At 45.3% G+C, this 17595-nt stretch overlaps 1 protein-coding gene across 1 annotated transcript in view; it reads left to right on the forward strand.

The window, feature by feature from the left end:
• Positions 1-14: 14 nt before the first annotated feature.
• Positions 15-17595, forward strand: part of NOP16 (NOP16 nucleolar protein) — a 35500-nt gene continuing 17919 nt past the window's right edge. Inside the window, exon 1 of the mRNA XM_078652816.1 lies at positions 15-249. Coding sequence (XP_078508942.1) covers positions 149-249 — 101 coding nt within the window. The 5' untranslated portion in view covers positions 15-148. The remainder of the gene's footprint in view (positions 250-17595) is intronic.

The raw sequence follows: 17595 nt of genomic DNA on the forward strand, positions 1-17595 counted from the left end.
AGTTGGGGGTCAGAGGGTAACTCGTTTTACGTACGCACCGTCCTCAGCTGTAGCGTGCGTACTCGAGATCTCGTCCCTCGTGTCTGTTGCGGCTGCAGTTAGGAAAGAGCGGCTTATATAGATTTCCGTTTTCGTCCCTACTCTCAGCATGCCGAAAGCTAAGGGAAAAAATCGCAGAAAAAAGTTTAACTACAATGTGAACCGGAAGAAACTGAAGAGGAAGAGCCAGAAAAAGCCTAGGATACAGTGGTAAGGAGCGGTGGGGGCGAGGGTAGATTACATTCTAACGTAGGTTCAGTATAGCTGGTGTTTTTCATAAAGAATGGTTTTTGATATTATGGACCCACTGAACGCTCCTGTGGTCTTTTGATATCTCTGTTGGTGAAATTGATGGAACGTGTCACCAGACATAGAAACTAGGGGAGAAACACGGAAGAGAGTAAGAGAGAATAGCTTGACTGGAGCCCACTCTCAAAGGTTTTGTCTGCTTCTAGGGATTGACCATTATTGCCTGGATATTATGATAGGTGGTAGATCTGCCTAGCGGTTTCAGCAGCAGATGGTGGTGTGATGAGCCGGGAGCCGCTATTTAATCCTGCTCATGCTGTTAAATAAAATTCATGGACAATCGATATTTGCCCGGCGGTATCGCCTCTTTAACCCACGAAATATTAATCAATGAAGAGGCAGGCGCTGGAGACGGGAAGGCAGGAAACAAGGTTTATTCTCTCCGGAGGAGAACACATCCGTTCAGACAGCAGGTATCGTCATGAGGTGCTCTAACTGCATCTCTGAGGCCTGGCCTCTTATACACAGGTTTATTGCTTTATTACATACAACACATTCTTGGCAATGCTTTGATGTACGGAAAGACATTCTCGGAGTCCCCGCTCCAAGCCCGTTCCCACACACATATACAGCAGAAGTCCCCACCCCGATCACAACAGGTGATGATTATCGCGCAGCTGGACATTCTGCCGATTCACGGAATGTGGGGGGTTTGATCGGATCTCATAGGGTGGGGGCTTTGATCAACTCGAGGGTCCTTTGATGAGGGAAGCTTTCTACTGTACGGGGAGGGGCAATAAACAGTATCGGCAGAGCTAGGTGTCGGCCTGGGAACGGGGGAGACAGACGGGCACACAGGAAAAAGGGGGTTTGTATCAAAAGGGCCTGGGGCCATGAAAGGAATGAAAGGAGGTGTCGCGCTGGGAACAGGATGGGGTTCTGAAGCAGAGCTGCGCTGAAGGGGGGTTTATGACCCAAGGCATGTGCGAGCGGGGGTTGTCAGCGTGCGGGCTTTTGTGAGGGCGAAGGGCTATGCTGGGGGCCAGTGGCATGCAAAGGGGCGGTTCTGATCGAGGCACCTGAAATGGCGGGTGTGCACGACAAAAAGTGTGGCTTCAGGGGAAAAGGCAAGATGGCGCAGATAATGTTTACCAAACCGTACTAATTTTCCACAATGCCACTGAACACTGCTTAACACACATTGGTAAGACCACACTAAATGGGACAAAAAAAACAACAACGCAATTCATTGCATAGCCTGATCTAAGGAAGCAAAAAATATAAGCAAAAACATAATAATTACGCAAACATTGAGGGCGAGGGAGACAAAAAAGTAGGTGTTTTGACTCAATCCAGTAACCACCTATCCTTGAAGCTCAAGTGAGAGGGGAGTCAACTAGGTTATTATTCTCGGTTAGTTGACATTGGTCAGTAAAGTATTTGGGGAGATGGAGTTTCAGGTCCCTTTTGGAGCAGTAGAAGGAGGGGTTTCATCAGAGGACTCTGGGGAGTGAGTTCCACATCCTGGGTACGTTCCCATAAAAGGATCGGCACTGAGTTGTTTTCTTTTTCAATTTCGGAGGGATGAGAAGAAGTGAGTTAGAGCTTCTCAGAGTCCTGGATTTTTCTGCTATTAGGATGGCGTTCCTATAGTTCAAGTGAGGGAGATAAGGATATGGATAAGGAAGTAGCAACCAGTTGGGTCCGATAACAGAGAAGTAAGGAAAGAAGAGGGTTAAAGCGACGAGTGTGTCTCGAGGAGACATCCCCTCCATATTACCGGGTGCAGAGGGCTTAAAGCTATAAGGAGAAGTACTCATGAATAATGTGCTTATTATGTATTAATCACAGGCGCACTGACAGAGGGGAGGGCACAGAGGAAGGGGACCATAGTTGGTTTTATTAAAGGGACATGAGTATCATTGTGCTGTGACGATTGTCACTGAAAGGCATGGTGTACCACTGTATATGATGCTCATTTTGTTTGAAAATGATAAAATATGTTTACAAAAAAGGATGGCGTTCCTATAGTCCAGTTTGGAGAGGACTATGGATTGTACTATTGTCTTGAGATCTTGGAGAATGAAAGGGTTAATTTTCTTGAGGTGTTTTAGTGAGTAAAGCGCACCTTTTGCAGAGTTTTTGATGTTGTCCTTCATTAATAGGTTCTTGTCCAGGGTAATGCCTACCGACTTAACCGAGGCGCATAGGACGAGGGAGGAGTTTAGGGCATCAAGATTCTTGAGCCAGTCTTGGATTGGTCGGTGGTTACTTTTTGGAGAGAACAGTATTCATTCCCTTTTGACTGGGTTCAGCTTTAAGTGGTTTGCGTTGAACCAAGTTTGGATCTTGGTTAGTGTGACATTGAGGTGAAGGATGTCGCTGGAAGTTTAGATTTTGTAGTAGATTTGTGTGTCATCTGTATAAAGGTGTTTCAGAATGATTGTCAGGGGTTCTATGAAGAGATTGAAGAGGGATGGTGATAGGATCGATCCTTGCGGGACCCCAAGTGTGACTTGTGTTGGTCTAGAGCAGGGGTACTCATAGTACGGCCCGCAGGCCGCCAGCGGCCCGGCAAGCCTTCCTTGGCGGCCCGGCAAGCCTTCCTTGGCGGCCCGCGGACCTTGCAGACATCCTACCTGTGTTTTAAAAAAAATAAATATAAAAAATAAGATTGTCCACAAACACTGCGGTTGCAGCAGCGCTCTATGGGGGCCGGGCGGTTCCAGCGAAGGTCGCAGTGGAGATGCACGGGCGCTCGGAAGAGGTGAAATCAACAACGCCTCATTAACAAGTAAGTGGTCTTTTAAAGACCTGTGAAGTACTCTGGTGCGGCCGGGAAGCTGTCTCAGCCCCGGCTGACACGCAGGCACGCCAGGTGAGGTGACAGAGGGAGGGAGGGGGAGGAAGGGAGAGAGAGGCAGAGCGAGGGAGACAGAGTTACTAGTGAATGTGGGTCTGCAAAACTCTGCCCAGCATCACATTCTTATCGTTACAAATCTGGATGGGGTCGCACACTACTCACACACCGGCGGGATCGCCCCTAAGGACTGTGGTAAGTGTAGTTCGTGTTCCGTCGTCTTTCGATTCCCTGCTATCTTCGCTGTCTTCGCCATCCCTGTACACGTGTTTCGGGGTATTTACCCTCATCAGCAGGGATTAGGCCATCTTCTGGGGTTGCCGGTGGCTGCCAAAAATTTCCAGGTTAAGTACCACACTGGCGCGCAGGTGCGGGGTCCCAGGCTCGTCAGCCAGCAGCTCGAGGGAGCTATATTATCACAAATCCGACAAGAGTTCTAAGTCTGACCAATAAGCATTATTTTAAGTTGGAGGCAGACCTGGTTGTTCTTGGTATGATCTCTTTCTGCTTGGTCCAAGGTGCTTAAAGGGGGAGAAGTTAAGAGGGAGGGAGGATTTGAGGTTTGGATGAAGGATTGATCAATTTTTGTGACTTTATCTGTGAAGGAGCTGGCGATTTCTTCGCAATGATCTTTGGTGGCTTTGATTTCGAGTTCTCAAGATGACTTTAAAAAAAAACGACCCCAAATGACCTAGAAATTGCCCAAACCCAGGAGGTGTGTGAATAAGACACTAACATTGAGCTTTCTAGTGTTCTTTTTCTGCCTTCATTGACCCATTTTTCTGTACCTCCTGTTCACGTGGGTCCCTCTTGCATGAATCTTGATACAACCCCACTATAATCTTTGGTGGCGGATGCCCCCATTCATAGGAAGACTTTTGCATTCAAGAGTCCCAAGGCTAAACAGAGAGAGTGGTCATGGCCATCATAAAGTGTCGAGAGGGGCATTGTAGTGAATGTGGAAAGCTGGGGACAGTAGTGAGGGTTGTGAGGGCGGAGCATTGTGAGGATATAATGGAGAAATCCAAAGCAACAGTGGTGAGATGGGTGCATGTTAATGGCAAGCCCGTTGTGGTAATGGCGAGATCGGTACAAAATGTGTATAAAATAAAATAAAAAAAGGGCCGGCTTCACAGTTTTATCACAGAATCACGTTACCAGCGCTGCCGAATGCAGGGTTGACATTTGATTTATCTACCACTAGACACTTCCTTGCAAAGTACGAAAAGTTTCAGGGAAAAAAACTTCTTGCTCTAATGCGTTTACCAAAACAATGTTACCTGTGAATAGACGTATATCTACTGGCAACACTTTAAAAATAGATTAATAAAAAGTTTGCGCTGGCTAACAAACACACACTACCCTTTTAATGTGCAGAACTTTTTTCAAGGGGCCCTCCTGTTTGGAGAAAAACAATTGTTCACTTAACCAGCCCTTCGTCTGGTCACCAAAAATAAGCATTGGAGAAAAATGCTTTGACCAACAAGGCCCAGTACTAGAGGAGGCAGAAAGAGACACCCACTGACAGATTTACACTGAAGTCCAGTGGTCCTGTCCAGCTCTGCACCCAGCAACAGAGTGCGCAAGAGGCTGTCCCAGGCAGCGAGATGCACACACTTGTAGTCACCTCTGCACACCACGGGTGCGGCATTCTTCTTTGAAAAATTATCAGCACTGCCGTAGCCTGCATAAAGAAAAACTAGAGCATTAGCCCTGTAAAATAAGGGCTGGTGCTAAGCGTCGGAAACCACCAGCACAAATTAAGCACTGGGAGGAATAGGTACACCCTCCTTGTGTACGGTGGTGAGAGACAGGGTGAATGGTTTTGATGCAGTGATGAGGAAGAGATAACAGTCACTGCATATTGGAACTCGAGATGTAGCAGGCTTTTAATGTAGCACTGCAAGGGAAAGCATTTTCATGCTAGAGTGCTGAGGAGAAGTGGCAGTTGGTTGACCCTGGATTGGTAAAGAGACTCAAAACCAAAATACAGTAACTGTAAGAACGCCTGGCACAATATAGCGGGTGCAACGCTATATTCCTCACAAATGTACAACCCCAAAACGTATAGCCTTTAAACCAAGGTGTCCGATCCCAAAACGGTTGCTGCCAACATTCTAAAGACTGCGCTTGAGGCAACTCATGCACATGGAAGGTTGGAGATGAACCATCAAAAGGCGCATGCGCACCACATTGGTCCATATATACAGCTCCAGTATATTGTATCTTTTCTCTTCTTTGGAAACGTTAATGCATTGGGGGCAGTCTCTGAATTGGTAGGAAACTCTACATTGCAAGAATTGCAACCAACCAACCTGCAGCATTGACTAACTGGCAGGCCCACATTCGTATTGCTCATAACCTCCACAGAACCTGCATCAAAGTGAGAGTTGCAGCATGCATTGTCACTCGCAAGAGAAAGACATTCTTTGCCAATTGAATCAGAGTAGTATCACATGCACTCCTTCCATCTCCACACTCGAGTTTGTTTTTTGTTCCCGATGGCTTGGAGTGTTGTAATTGCAGAACAGGAGCCGTTCCACCACTGGCCGTTCTCAATCAGTTGCCACATTCAACTTGCTTTTGGCCATGTGGGTGATACAGGGATGCCTTGTTATGGGAAACACCATTAACAACAAAAAGGTGGTAACTTTGGCGGATACAAATGGAGTCCCATTGTCACTCACAATTTGGGGAAGCCTTCTCTCAAGAACATTTCTTTGAAGACTTCGAACATCTCCTCTTTCATGGGGTGTTTTAGAAACTTCAGCTCAATCAGTTTGCTATGGTAGTCTAGTAGTATGACCACAGCGCTGGGAAGTAGGTAATTTTTTCATAGCTCCAGTAAGATTTGTATCCACTCTCTGCAATGGTCCTTAAGGCGAGGTTGCGGGTGTGAGTTACTTGTTATCACCTGGTATATTTTGTCTAATTCTCTGCATACCAAAGCAGGCCACAAATAATACATTATAAGTCTTTTTGGTATCAGTTATCCCAAGGTGACCATGCGCTAGGGCAGTAATATGGGATTTCAGTTTGATTGGAACAACTAAAACATTCCTGATAATAGGATCTTCTACAGCGAGTCAACCTTTAATTGTTCAATATGGACGCAGATTACCTTCTAGACACTCTTTTTCAACTATTCACTATTCAATTCAACACTGGCATACCCGTACTCCTACTGAATCACTTCTATCCATTACCTGTGGTTCGTTGCATGCTTGGAACTCCCCTCATCCATCAACTAATCAACTGTCATCCTCATTTCACTTGTCACAAACATTGGGATCACACTGGATCCGTCAGCCACTAGACGTGCTTATTCCAGCTAGGCGGTCCAAGTGCCGTAACACCAAGTCTAGTCCATGGTACAGTGACGAGCTTGCCAGCATGCTTAAATTCTGCAAAAGGTTGGAATGGGTGTGGAGACGCGACTATGATTTGATCTCGAAGGAGCACTATCAGGCATCGATTATGGACAACCACAGGGCCATGCAGTCAGAGCGGGCAGCCTATAACGCAGCTGAGATCAAGGGCAGTAAAAACCCTTCTAAATGTATCTTTGGTATACTCAAGGATCTTAAACGGGCAGGTTTACCCCCAGCACCCCGCATAACATCAGATGAGCAATGTGAGGCTCTTGCCACCTTCTTCGTGGAAAAGGTGGAGAAAATCTACAACTCCTTCTTGCCAGCTGCCCCACCTTTGGGCTCAGCATTCAGTCCCTGTACCACCTACACTCTGGCGTCCTTTCCATCAATCTCTCAGGACGAACTGCGTGTGCTATGCAGCAAGGTGAAATCGGATTCTCCTGCTGACCCCCTTAAACCAGAGCAATTTATGAACTCCCTACCCATGCTTCTGTCTCCTGTGTGTCAGGTGATTAATTTGTCCCTGTCCAGGGCTGGTGTCCCCAGGACATGGAAGCAAGCGAGTGTGACTCCTCTGTTAAGCCTTTCCTGGACAGTACCAAATTGGAGCATTTCCGTCCCATATCTCTCCTGCCATGGATATCTAAGATTGCTGAGTCCCATGTCAACTTCATTCTGACAGGCTACCTGGAAGATAATAACATCTTGGACATCTTTCAGAACTGTTTCCGCCCTGACCACAGCACGGAATCAGCCTTCCTAGCAGTGACTGAACATCCGAGGGCCGGCACTGAATGAGGGTCGTACGTTGGCACTGAAATTATTAGACTTCAGTGCCGCGTTTGATACGGTCTGCCACCAGATTCTGCTACAGCGGCTGGAGGAGGCAGGGATTTCGGGTTCGGCCCTCGGCTGGTTCGCCTCCTTCCTCTCTGAGAGGACCTTTCAGGTGTCGGCTCCCCCTTTTTGCTTTCGGATCCATACCATTCAACAAGGAGTGCCTCAGGTCTCCGCATTGAGCCCTACGCTGTTCAATCTGTTCGTCAACCTCGGGAAGTGGTAGCTGTGGAGTGAGCATTGGTGGCCCACAACCATGGGCTGTATCCATACCCCCAAACAGATGGTAAAGAATCTGGGTGTTTTGGGCCTGAAAGCTGAGCGCGGAGTACACCCAACCAAGAAAGTGGCGGGGACCTGTATGGGTATTCTGCGGGGGCTTAAACCAATGTTGGGTTACTTTGACCCGTCCACTCGGCAGGTCATCACCCAGGCCGCCGTCCTGTTGAGATTCGATTATGCCAACTCGCTCTACTTTGGGACCAACAAGTCAGATCTTAAGATTACAGAGGGGTCAGAACTCTCCATGGCCTCCCGAGGACTTGCTCTACCTCTGCTGCCTCCGCCGACTACATTGGTTGCCTGTGGCCAGACGTGTAGAATTTAAGGTCCTTTGCATCACTTTTAAGATCCTGAATTCCTCTTCTCTGGCCACCCTGCTCTCGCCCTACATTCCCCAACATCGTTCTATGAGCCAACATTTGGCAGTGGTTCCTAGGGTAAGGAGAGCTTGAGCTGGGGGATGTGCCTTCCGCACACTGGCAGCCAAACTTTGGAACTCTCTCCCGCTGTCCATCCACAGCCTAAACCAATACTTGGCATTCCATAAGGCAACTAAGATTCCTCTTTTCCCTTCATTGTAGGCTCCTGTGCCTTTTCCGGTGGTCTTCTCCTTCTGACTGTTATTAGCGCCGGGACGCCCCTTTGCTGGGGCAGCTGTGCGCCCTATAAGCTACATAACATGCATGGTTGGAAGGGTTGGTTAGTTACCTAAAAGGGTAAACACAAAATGTGTCACTGGGACCTGGGTATATGGCAGTACATGGGAACAATGGACCCAGTAAACAATAAGTAAACGCACAAAGTATATCAATCAAAAGCAATTATTCAAAAACACATTTTTGTTTAACACGGTGTTATTTAATCACACTGGGCGTATATACGTTAATAGTATTATTCAATTGTTTTCAAAAGGGCCCCTAGGGCAGAGAGGGGAGACGGAGTGACCCGTTTAAAGTGAGGATAGAAAGGCGAGTAGGAAGTGTAAATCATACACATATATTATTTACAAAAAACATGGGCTTATATCTAAAACCCAACAAATTTGCAATATATGAAAACTTTAAATAGCCATGATTTTTTGACATTGACATGGTGATGGATCGCTGTTGATCAAACTGGCTAAAAATAAAAGATGTCGACTTTTTGACCCCTGGTTGGTAGGTTAGTATATACCTTACAGCGGGGTCTTTATCAGGACAGGGTCAAGGGGAAAGGGGCAGGTTCCATTGGAAAAAAACTCCACAAATGTTGGAGGGATGGGTGTTGGCGCATAGGCTCCAAAACAAGGCGCAGTGAGGGCACTCGTATGAGAAAATGTACTGGAAAATCTGCCCGGCAAATCCTCTGAATAAATCCAATTCTGGAGAGTTCTGGCACTCGAGGGAAACAGCTATACTGTTTTCTGGTTTTATAACACTCTCAGTCCGTGTAATGAAGCGAAGCATGGAAACGTCTTCCTCTGTTTCCACGCTTCGCTTCATTATAAGGTCAGAGACCTATTGGGTATGCCAATGCCTGTTCTATTTGAGCCCCAGCCTAATGCTAACTTTGTATGTAGGTGAAGGACTGTCCATTGACAGGAGGGCCTGGATATGGAGGGACGCACCAATGGTGCCCTCATTTGTTTAGAAGTATACCACCGTCCCTGTCATAGGTTTAGTATGTAGAGTAGTGGTGGCAGCTTACCGAGATATGTGAATTAGTAATTGTTACCAGACCTTTTGTATCTGGCCCAGAAGTGGAGGCCTGCTGGCCCACTGATGTAAAATTCTGAGTTTGGGTACACCCTACCCCTGGTCCTAGCGTTTCAGCATCCCAGTGCTTGTTTGCAAGTAGGTATGCGAGTACATGGCCTGCATTGTGTAAACGTTGTAAGTATGCATAAATTAGAGTCATTGAGGCCTATGGGTTTCACTTTGAAAGCCTCTTGCATGTTAATGTGCACTAGATGGAGGGGTTATTATTTTCCCAGACAGTGGAAGTGTACTGCTGACATTCCTGGAGTTGGGGGGAGGAGACCTAGAGAGTCAAGGAGGAGGAGCAGAGAGGGCTGACTTCAGAAATTGTATTTAGTCCGTTAGCTGCAAGACGCTGTTGTTGATTTATCCTTAACTTAGCAGTTTCCTATACGATGGTGATGAAGGGTAGTTAGTGAGATTTACATTTTGGGACTAAGACATTTTCATTGAGTGCACAAATTCTGAAACAGCGTGGTAGCACTGCAGCTGTGCATGAAACCTGACCTACCTTATCTTATACCACTTTATTGGAAGGTGGGGGCCATGACCAGCACCAGTAGATATTCTTCCTTGTATGTCATAGTATGTAGTATTTTAGTGTAATACCGTAATGTTTAACAAAAGACTAGCACTGAATTAAACAATCAATTACTGCACCACCACGCAACTACTTTAAGAAACCTGTGACCACTTGCCATCGATATCACTGAGAGCCCAGTGTTGAATGGGTTGTATTTGGACCAGCTTGCATAGCCATAGTAGGACTGACCCTGGCCATCAGAGGAAAACCAACCCCGCCCCATGTGTGCGACCGAGTAGCCCCTGTTTGCAATGTGGCTCCCAAATCTGGGCTTGACAAAGACATACATGTGTAGTTTATGTGCCAACTTTGCTATGCAGTGTGTCACTTTCTCAAGTCCCCCTTTTTCCAACATGTTCACCAATAGTTTGTGGTCTGTGTGAATGAGGAAGGGTCTACCCCACATTAAACTCTTTATTTTTGCCACAGCCCACACCTATCCTAGGAGCACAGGTTCAATGACAGAATATCTCATCTCTGGACCCCTTTACTTGCGTATTTGGTTTTTGCCCTGGTCAGCTAGGCTTTTAGAATAACCATGTCCAGTTTGGCTTGCATTAAAAGTTACTAAAGACTTTAATGTTTCACCGAAATATTTTAAGGAGGGCCCCTTATGTAGTTATTTTTTCAGTTCTTGCATATTCCTTTCACATTCTTTTCGCTAACTAAAGTCCGCATGCTCCATGATCATGTTCCTCATTGACGCCAGCAACTCTGGATGGTTCTTTATACATCTTGCATAAAATTTGAATAAATCTTCCTTGTTGCTTGGTTTTGGAGTTTCTTTTGTAGCGGACCCCAAAAGTGGTTTGGAAGCTGTCTTGAAGATAGAAAATATTTCCCAAGAATGCCACACTCTGATTAACGAATTTGAACCTCTCCTCTCTGTGTGTGCATCTGGTACTAGGAATTCTCAGAAGCATCTCACCTTGCCCGATCACATATTCCTCCTCAGTGACGGAAGAAATCAAATTGTCCTCTTGGAGTGCATGCCCACCTTCCATTCATTCAAACAGTTTGCTTTTTGGAATATTCAGGCAGAATTTAGACTGAAAGGCATGTAGCAGTACCCGAATGCACCATAGGATTTTATTAATGCAATGGGGCTCCTTAAGTCTTAATGAAAACTGATCTGCTTATACATAGCTGTGAATCAGAGTTTGGTAAAGACTTTTGGCTCACCCAGAATAGTTGTCATTTTGTGGTTGATTCTCTACCACTACTTGGCAACTCATTTCACGAAGATCCATGCATAACCTTATTTTGCCATTCCTTTTCTTTGCAACTACAACTGGAGACAATTATTGGAATGCTGAAATGGTTCAATGATGCCATCAACTTGCCGTGTGTCAAGATACCTCTTTTGCATCCTTGAACACAGATGAAAGATGTGCTGCTTATATTCTACCTTACTGGCTGTGCAGCTCCCTTCAGAATTATACGGTGCTCTGTTGGAAACCCAGATCGAACATTTGAAAGCATTTCATAGTCTCACTGGATATTCTCAAAATCTTTTCAGTCACCCTGAACACATATACTGTCTTACATGGGTTTATTGGGATTCATAGATATTGCTCGGACCAACCCAAATTATTTCAGGTCTTGGTCAAGTCAATATAGTCTTTATTTCGATTATCTCAATCATAAAAGACAAAATACATCTACAATTAAAAGTAACTTGGAAAATTTGTAATACAAAAGCTTTCCTATATTTCCACGTCCTTCTAGACTTTATAGAAACTGCAGTTATATGAACAAGTATTTAAAAAAAAATACATGATTACAATACATCCACAATAATGTAAAACACATGGTGCTATAACATTATTAAAATGATTTGATAAGGATGTATAAAATACTTAAAAACAAGAAATAAGTAGCAGACAAATACTTCCTGTCTTTTGTCAATACTACTGTGCCCATATTTCGGCAGGGGACAGACAGTAAGTCATTCCTGGATGACGATTGCCAAAGCCTAAACAAATGCTGGGGTAAAGACAGCAGGCCATAATGTTTAAAGCCTCATACAAAAAAACTGGCAAAATTAATGTACTCATCTTATTAGCTCGGATGACTCCCATCCAGCTAAAAAATTTCGCCATGGCAATCATAATGGATTCCTGGGTGTTTGTCTTTAAAATCCTTAGTGCCTCCATAGCTATTCTTGTGCCCAGGTTCATACAAACAGGTTTGAGCAATTTGTTCCTAGGTGACATATAGGCTGAGCAAACACACAAATTATGTGCTAGTATCTCAGTTTAGGCTGGAAATAAAAAAACATTTGTCATTCGTTAGGGGGTGCCATCGACTAGTAAGTGCTTTTATTGGAAATGTTAACCCTAAACTGGTGGTACAACTTCCTATCATTCGGTCTGGTGATGAGGTCCCAATATGTTTCAAACTTGATCTCATGTTTAACCTCCAAAAAATCCCTTACCATAGTGGGCTTCACAAGGGATGCAAAGTGCTTGGTTTTAACCATATTCCAATATGCTGTCTTAAAGTTCTTTTTCGATAGAAATAAGTTGTCAGCTGGGTCCTCCCACAAAATGCCCATCCCCATATTAATCAAAGTGTTTTTTATGTTGTTTAACCAAGAGATCTTACGTAAGCAACCCAATACCCTAACTTCAGGGAGAGCCTTGGCATACAGCGAAAGCTCAGGAGTGGTCCAGAGCCTTCTCCAGAATGCTATGGGTCTAAAACTATTCCCCTTTTGTATCGCTTTGTTCGCCCTAAGTGTGGCAGGGTATGCTCAGACATGAGTCCCTTGTTCACTTGGCCACTGGATTCAAGATAGCCTGGCTGATGAGGATTATGAATCCGAAACCGGTCCCAGGATGCTTGTTTCCGGTCCAGGGAAGACATGGCTTGGTAGTTCGGGCTGTACTGTTCCCATGAGGCACAGGGTCATACTGATTTGCATATAGCCATGTCTGAACTGGGGTGGCTGAGTGAACTAAAGAATGGTGATGGATTAAACCCAGATCAGTTGACTGGGGGTGAGTGTTTGATTAGTTCAGATGCTCCGTCCATCATCCCCTTTTGTATCTAAAACGATTCAAGTCTTCTATGCTGTAGCAACCCAAATCTAGGTATAAGGGGGTGAGTGGTGTAGATTGCGGGAGGCCTATTAATGTTCTCACAAACTTATTTTGCGCTAGTGCCAAGGATGAGAAGTTCTCAAAGCCCCAAAGTTCAGCACCATATAGTATTGAGGTGCTGATTTTAGAATTGTAGATCTTTAGGGCTAGGGCAATAGGCTTGGTCTGCAAGAGGCTCTGCCTTTTTATCAATACACCAGCTAATGTACATGTTTGAGGACCATCATATCAATCTGGGGTTTCCAATTTAGTTTCCTACCTAATGTTATGTAAATACGTTGGTCTGATCCAAGGGGACATTATTCATATACACTATCCCTTTTATAACTTTGTTTGTGGAGCACCATAAACTTTTTCTCAACATTTACCACTAGCTCATGGTCGCGGCAAAACACCTCGAAGCGGGACAAAGCAACCTGCTAACCCTTTTGAGTCTTTGATATTATCAAGGTATCATCCGCGAACATGAGCAGGGGATCTTCATACCAGCTAGTGCTGGAGCATCTTTGGGGTGAGTGGAAAAGTACTGGACAACCCTGTTAATGAATAGAGAAAACGGGGTCGGTGCTAAAACGCACTCTTGTCGAACCCCCTTAGTACATGGAACCTATCTGTGACATTCCCCTGCGTTCCCCAGCGAACCTGTGAGTAATTTGAATCATGCAGTTTTGCCAAAATGGCCGACCGTTGCAATGGCATCCCCAGATCCATAAAAGCTCTCCACATTTTGGTACAAGGGACTAAATCGAATGCGGATTTAAGGTCAATAAAAGCCGCATACATTGAGCCCCCTCCAATAATAACTACCCACCAATAGATGAGCACAAACCTAAAAACCTGATCTATGGTGCTAGTGTGAGGTCAAAACCACGCCTGCAGTGGTGTCAGCATATCTGTCTCTTCTATCCAGGTCTGAATTCTACCTAAGACTAGCCTGGCAACAGCCTTCTGAATAGAGTCTATAAGGCTTATTGGCCTATCGTTGCCTGGTAGTGAACGATCTCCCTTTTTAAATATAGGTAAGATTTCAGCACCTGACCATGTGTCTGGAATAGGAGCACCATTGACTATAGCATTGGCGAGTATCTTAATGTAGGTTACCTAGTGTTTTTTGTCAAACACGAACAAGTCCGCCGGTATACAGTCCGGACCTTGGATCCTACCTCTTGGGATTGATTGTAAAACAGATTCTACCTCAAGATTTGTAAAACATAGAGTGGTGATTGGAGTAGGTCATTCGGGTAAATCTGTGCTACAATTATTGGTGGTAAACTGTACTTGATAATATAAAGCCCACAGTTCGGGAGCTACATGATTAGTTGGTATCTGGGTTTATTCGCCAATGCCCCATTTTACAAGCTGCCAAAATTGGACCATGTTTTTCCCTTTACTGGCTGCAAGCAGATCTTGCCAGCGATTCTCATCCCAGTCCTCTTTGCCTGTAGTTGGGTTTTCCTACACCTGGCCCATGTCTTTTTAATATCACCCATGACTTTTGATCTAATGGCCCTTGATAATAACTTATGCCTCTCTACAGGATTTGTTCTACCAGGAAGCTGCCTTTATGCAGGGTTTTTTCCTACGTTTGTTAGTTTTGATGAAGACGTTTTTTAAATTTCTTAAACAGATCATTGTGAACCTGGAGGACGATAAAATGAATGTCCTCCTGGGAATCTCAATTATGGAGAGTGGTTATTGCGCGAGCAACCATTGTCTTCATCTGTTCCAGATCCTCATCATAGTCAATGATCCTGGCCCATCTAACTCTCCTCATGTCATTTGTGAGCATGACCTCTGCTGTTGCATGCTCAGTATCCCTATTATTAAAAGTAGATAAACCTGGTTCCTGCAATAGTAGTGCCAGCGGGTTAGGGTCACTTTCGACCCGCTCCTGCACCGACATGTCCAAAAGGGATGTCCAGAATTCTACTTTAAGGAATGTATAATCTATACGGCTACTTCTCAACCGTTGTTAAAGGTATGAGCGCCCTTTCTGTCAGACTGCGACCTCCCGTTATTTGCCCTTAGTCCCCTTTCTAAACACAACCCTTTTAACTGTAGTGCGGCCGCAGTCTATTTTTTGAGGGGGCATAAATCTAATTGCGGATTATTCCACTGTGCATACTCCTCTGCACTAAGGTTACCATCGTCATAGTCCAATGGCTCAAATAAGCAGTTAGTCGCCTGCTATTATCAAGTTACAACTTCCCCGCAGGCTTTCTAAGAAGCTATCAAGGATGGTAACTACGTTGGATCCCCTGCCACACGGCAGTCCCCTTGCATAGACATTAATAATCAGAACATCAGGTTTGTGCGCCATCCGAAGCCGCTTGGCCATGATGTCCGGACTATCAATGTATATTTCCTCTACCACGTAACCCGCTTGCTGTCTGACCCAACAGGTAAGTCCACCTAAGTGCAGCTTTAGAATTTTTTTTTAATCCACGATGATAGATGTGGTCCAAGGACCAGGTTTCCTGAAATACCCAAACATCATAGTTGTCAATATAAGCTGACCATTCGGTTGAGATGGTTTTAGAGGATAAGCCCGCCATATTCCATGAAACTATGGACATGTGTGGTTTTAAATGCCCTTGAGTTGTATTACTATAATTTGTTTGTGGGTTAGGCATATGATCGTTAGCCAAAGCTACCACGCTAGGAGTGCTAGATGGTATAGGAGTTTTTACAAGAGGAAATTTAGTTAGACCTTTCATCCCCACCTCAATGCTCGTTTCCACCTCTATTCGACTACACCCCCTGAAATAGCTGGACCACAGGCATATGCAGCCTTCTCCTTTGAGACGACCCTAGGTCCAGCAGGATCAAGAGTGGACAATCCTAATGCCGACCCTAGCTGGACCTTAGGGACTTCTGGTTTAGATTTAAAAAGGGACAAGCAGATGTTCCAAGTCAATCTGTCTTCCAAGGAGGTGAAGATTTCAAAACGATTACTAGTGGTGACCGGATAATTGTATTGGCCATCTGTTTGGGGTGCCCCCCCTACTCTCACTGCACCTAAGAACACTGTCTGGTTGACCCAAAGGAAAGATGTTAATATCATCCACCTTAGTGAAGCAGTTCCGAGGCCTTCTCCAATATGTGCTGGACCAGGGTTGGCGACCTAAAGCTTAGGACCACACAGTCACCAGGTAGAGACTTGTATGATTTCCCAACCCAGACTACTCGGCGAACCATTTTAAATTCAGAAAAAAGATGATCTTTTATGCCAGTCCTATTACTCAATAAATGTAGAGCCTTGTTCCTTAACGCTGACCAGTGCTCCCGTGCATTAGGAGAGAGCACTGGAACATTAACCAGAACTGTGTGTGGTGTAGCTTCTGGGGGGAGATGTAATAAGGTATGTGGATTCTGAATGCTGACATGAAGCTGAGAGGACCGTGTACTAATGCCACTCTTCCCTTGCTGCGATGTCGGTAGAAAAGATGTACTTCCTTGGGGTGGATTAGTTGGTTGGATTACCTCTGGGGTTATTACTTTTGGAGGTGGGGGACAGCATACATTGATTAGGGGTTCCCTTGGCAGTGTTTCAACTCCTCTCACAGATTGTATTGAAATCCCACCACCCTTCTGCCCATTAATATTAGTTGGAGGACTACCAAAAATACCCTGCTCTATTTTGTTAAATCTTTCTTCAATTGAGGTCAACTTCTTGAGTAGGGGATCAATCAGAACAGAACATTTCAATTCTATCCATTTACAGAGCTCATTCACATTGGACGGGAGAATTGGATCAATAGTACCAGTGGGAGGGCATATATTAGTTGACGTGTTTTTGAATTGACTATCATTATTTCCATTTACAACTACCTTACGTTTGGTTGCTCTGGAAGGCAAAAGGTTGGACTTCTGTGGCCCACGAGCTTTCCTATTTTTATGGGCGGTTCACCGCCTGTAGCCTGACTGGACTTCTGACCCTTGTGGCGACCATGGTGATGCTGGGAGAACGAACCGGGCTAGGTGAAATGGGTAGCTCTAAATCTGATTGTACTGTGGGAGCCCGGCTAGAATGCAGTGTGGTATCATCTGTGTAATTTAGCGGGGTTGGGAAGAAAATGCATTGGTACTAAGGGTGCCAAAAGATGTTTGTGGTTCCAGCGATAACTTACGCTCAGGTAATTGGATATTGTGCATTAAGCTGATTCTGCCCTAGAAAGAAAAGTGTCAAGTGTACCCACACCCCCCGCAGCCACTCCCGCCTTACGTTTACTCATATTGCCAGTCCCTGACAACCAGTATACACACGAAATCTCTATTTCTATTTCATACGATGGAGGCTTACAGTTCAAACGTTAGTGGGATGGGCCCAGCCCAGCCCAGCCTCTTCGGTCTGACTGGCTTCTCCCGGTGCTCGCGTCCCACGTAGCGGGGGGCTGAGCTCACTTTATGGGCAGTCTGTCACGGGGGCGTGACAAATGCAGCTCCTGCCGCAGTGCACGCTGGTTCCTGGGCCCTGTGGTCCTCAATGGGAAGGCTGCGGAGAGGAAATGCGGCGGAAGCAGAAAGAGTT

The sequence above is a fragment of the Lissotriton helveticus genome, chromosome 7, assembly GCF_964261635.1.
Source record: "Lissotriton helveticus chromosome 7, aLisHel1.1, whole genome shotgun sequence".
In the NCBI taxonomy this organism is placed as follows: Eukaryota; Metazoa; Chordata; class Amphibia; order Caudata; family Salamandridae; genus Lissotriton; species Lissotriton helveticus.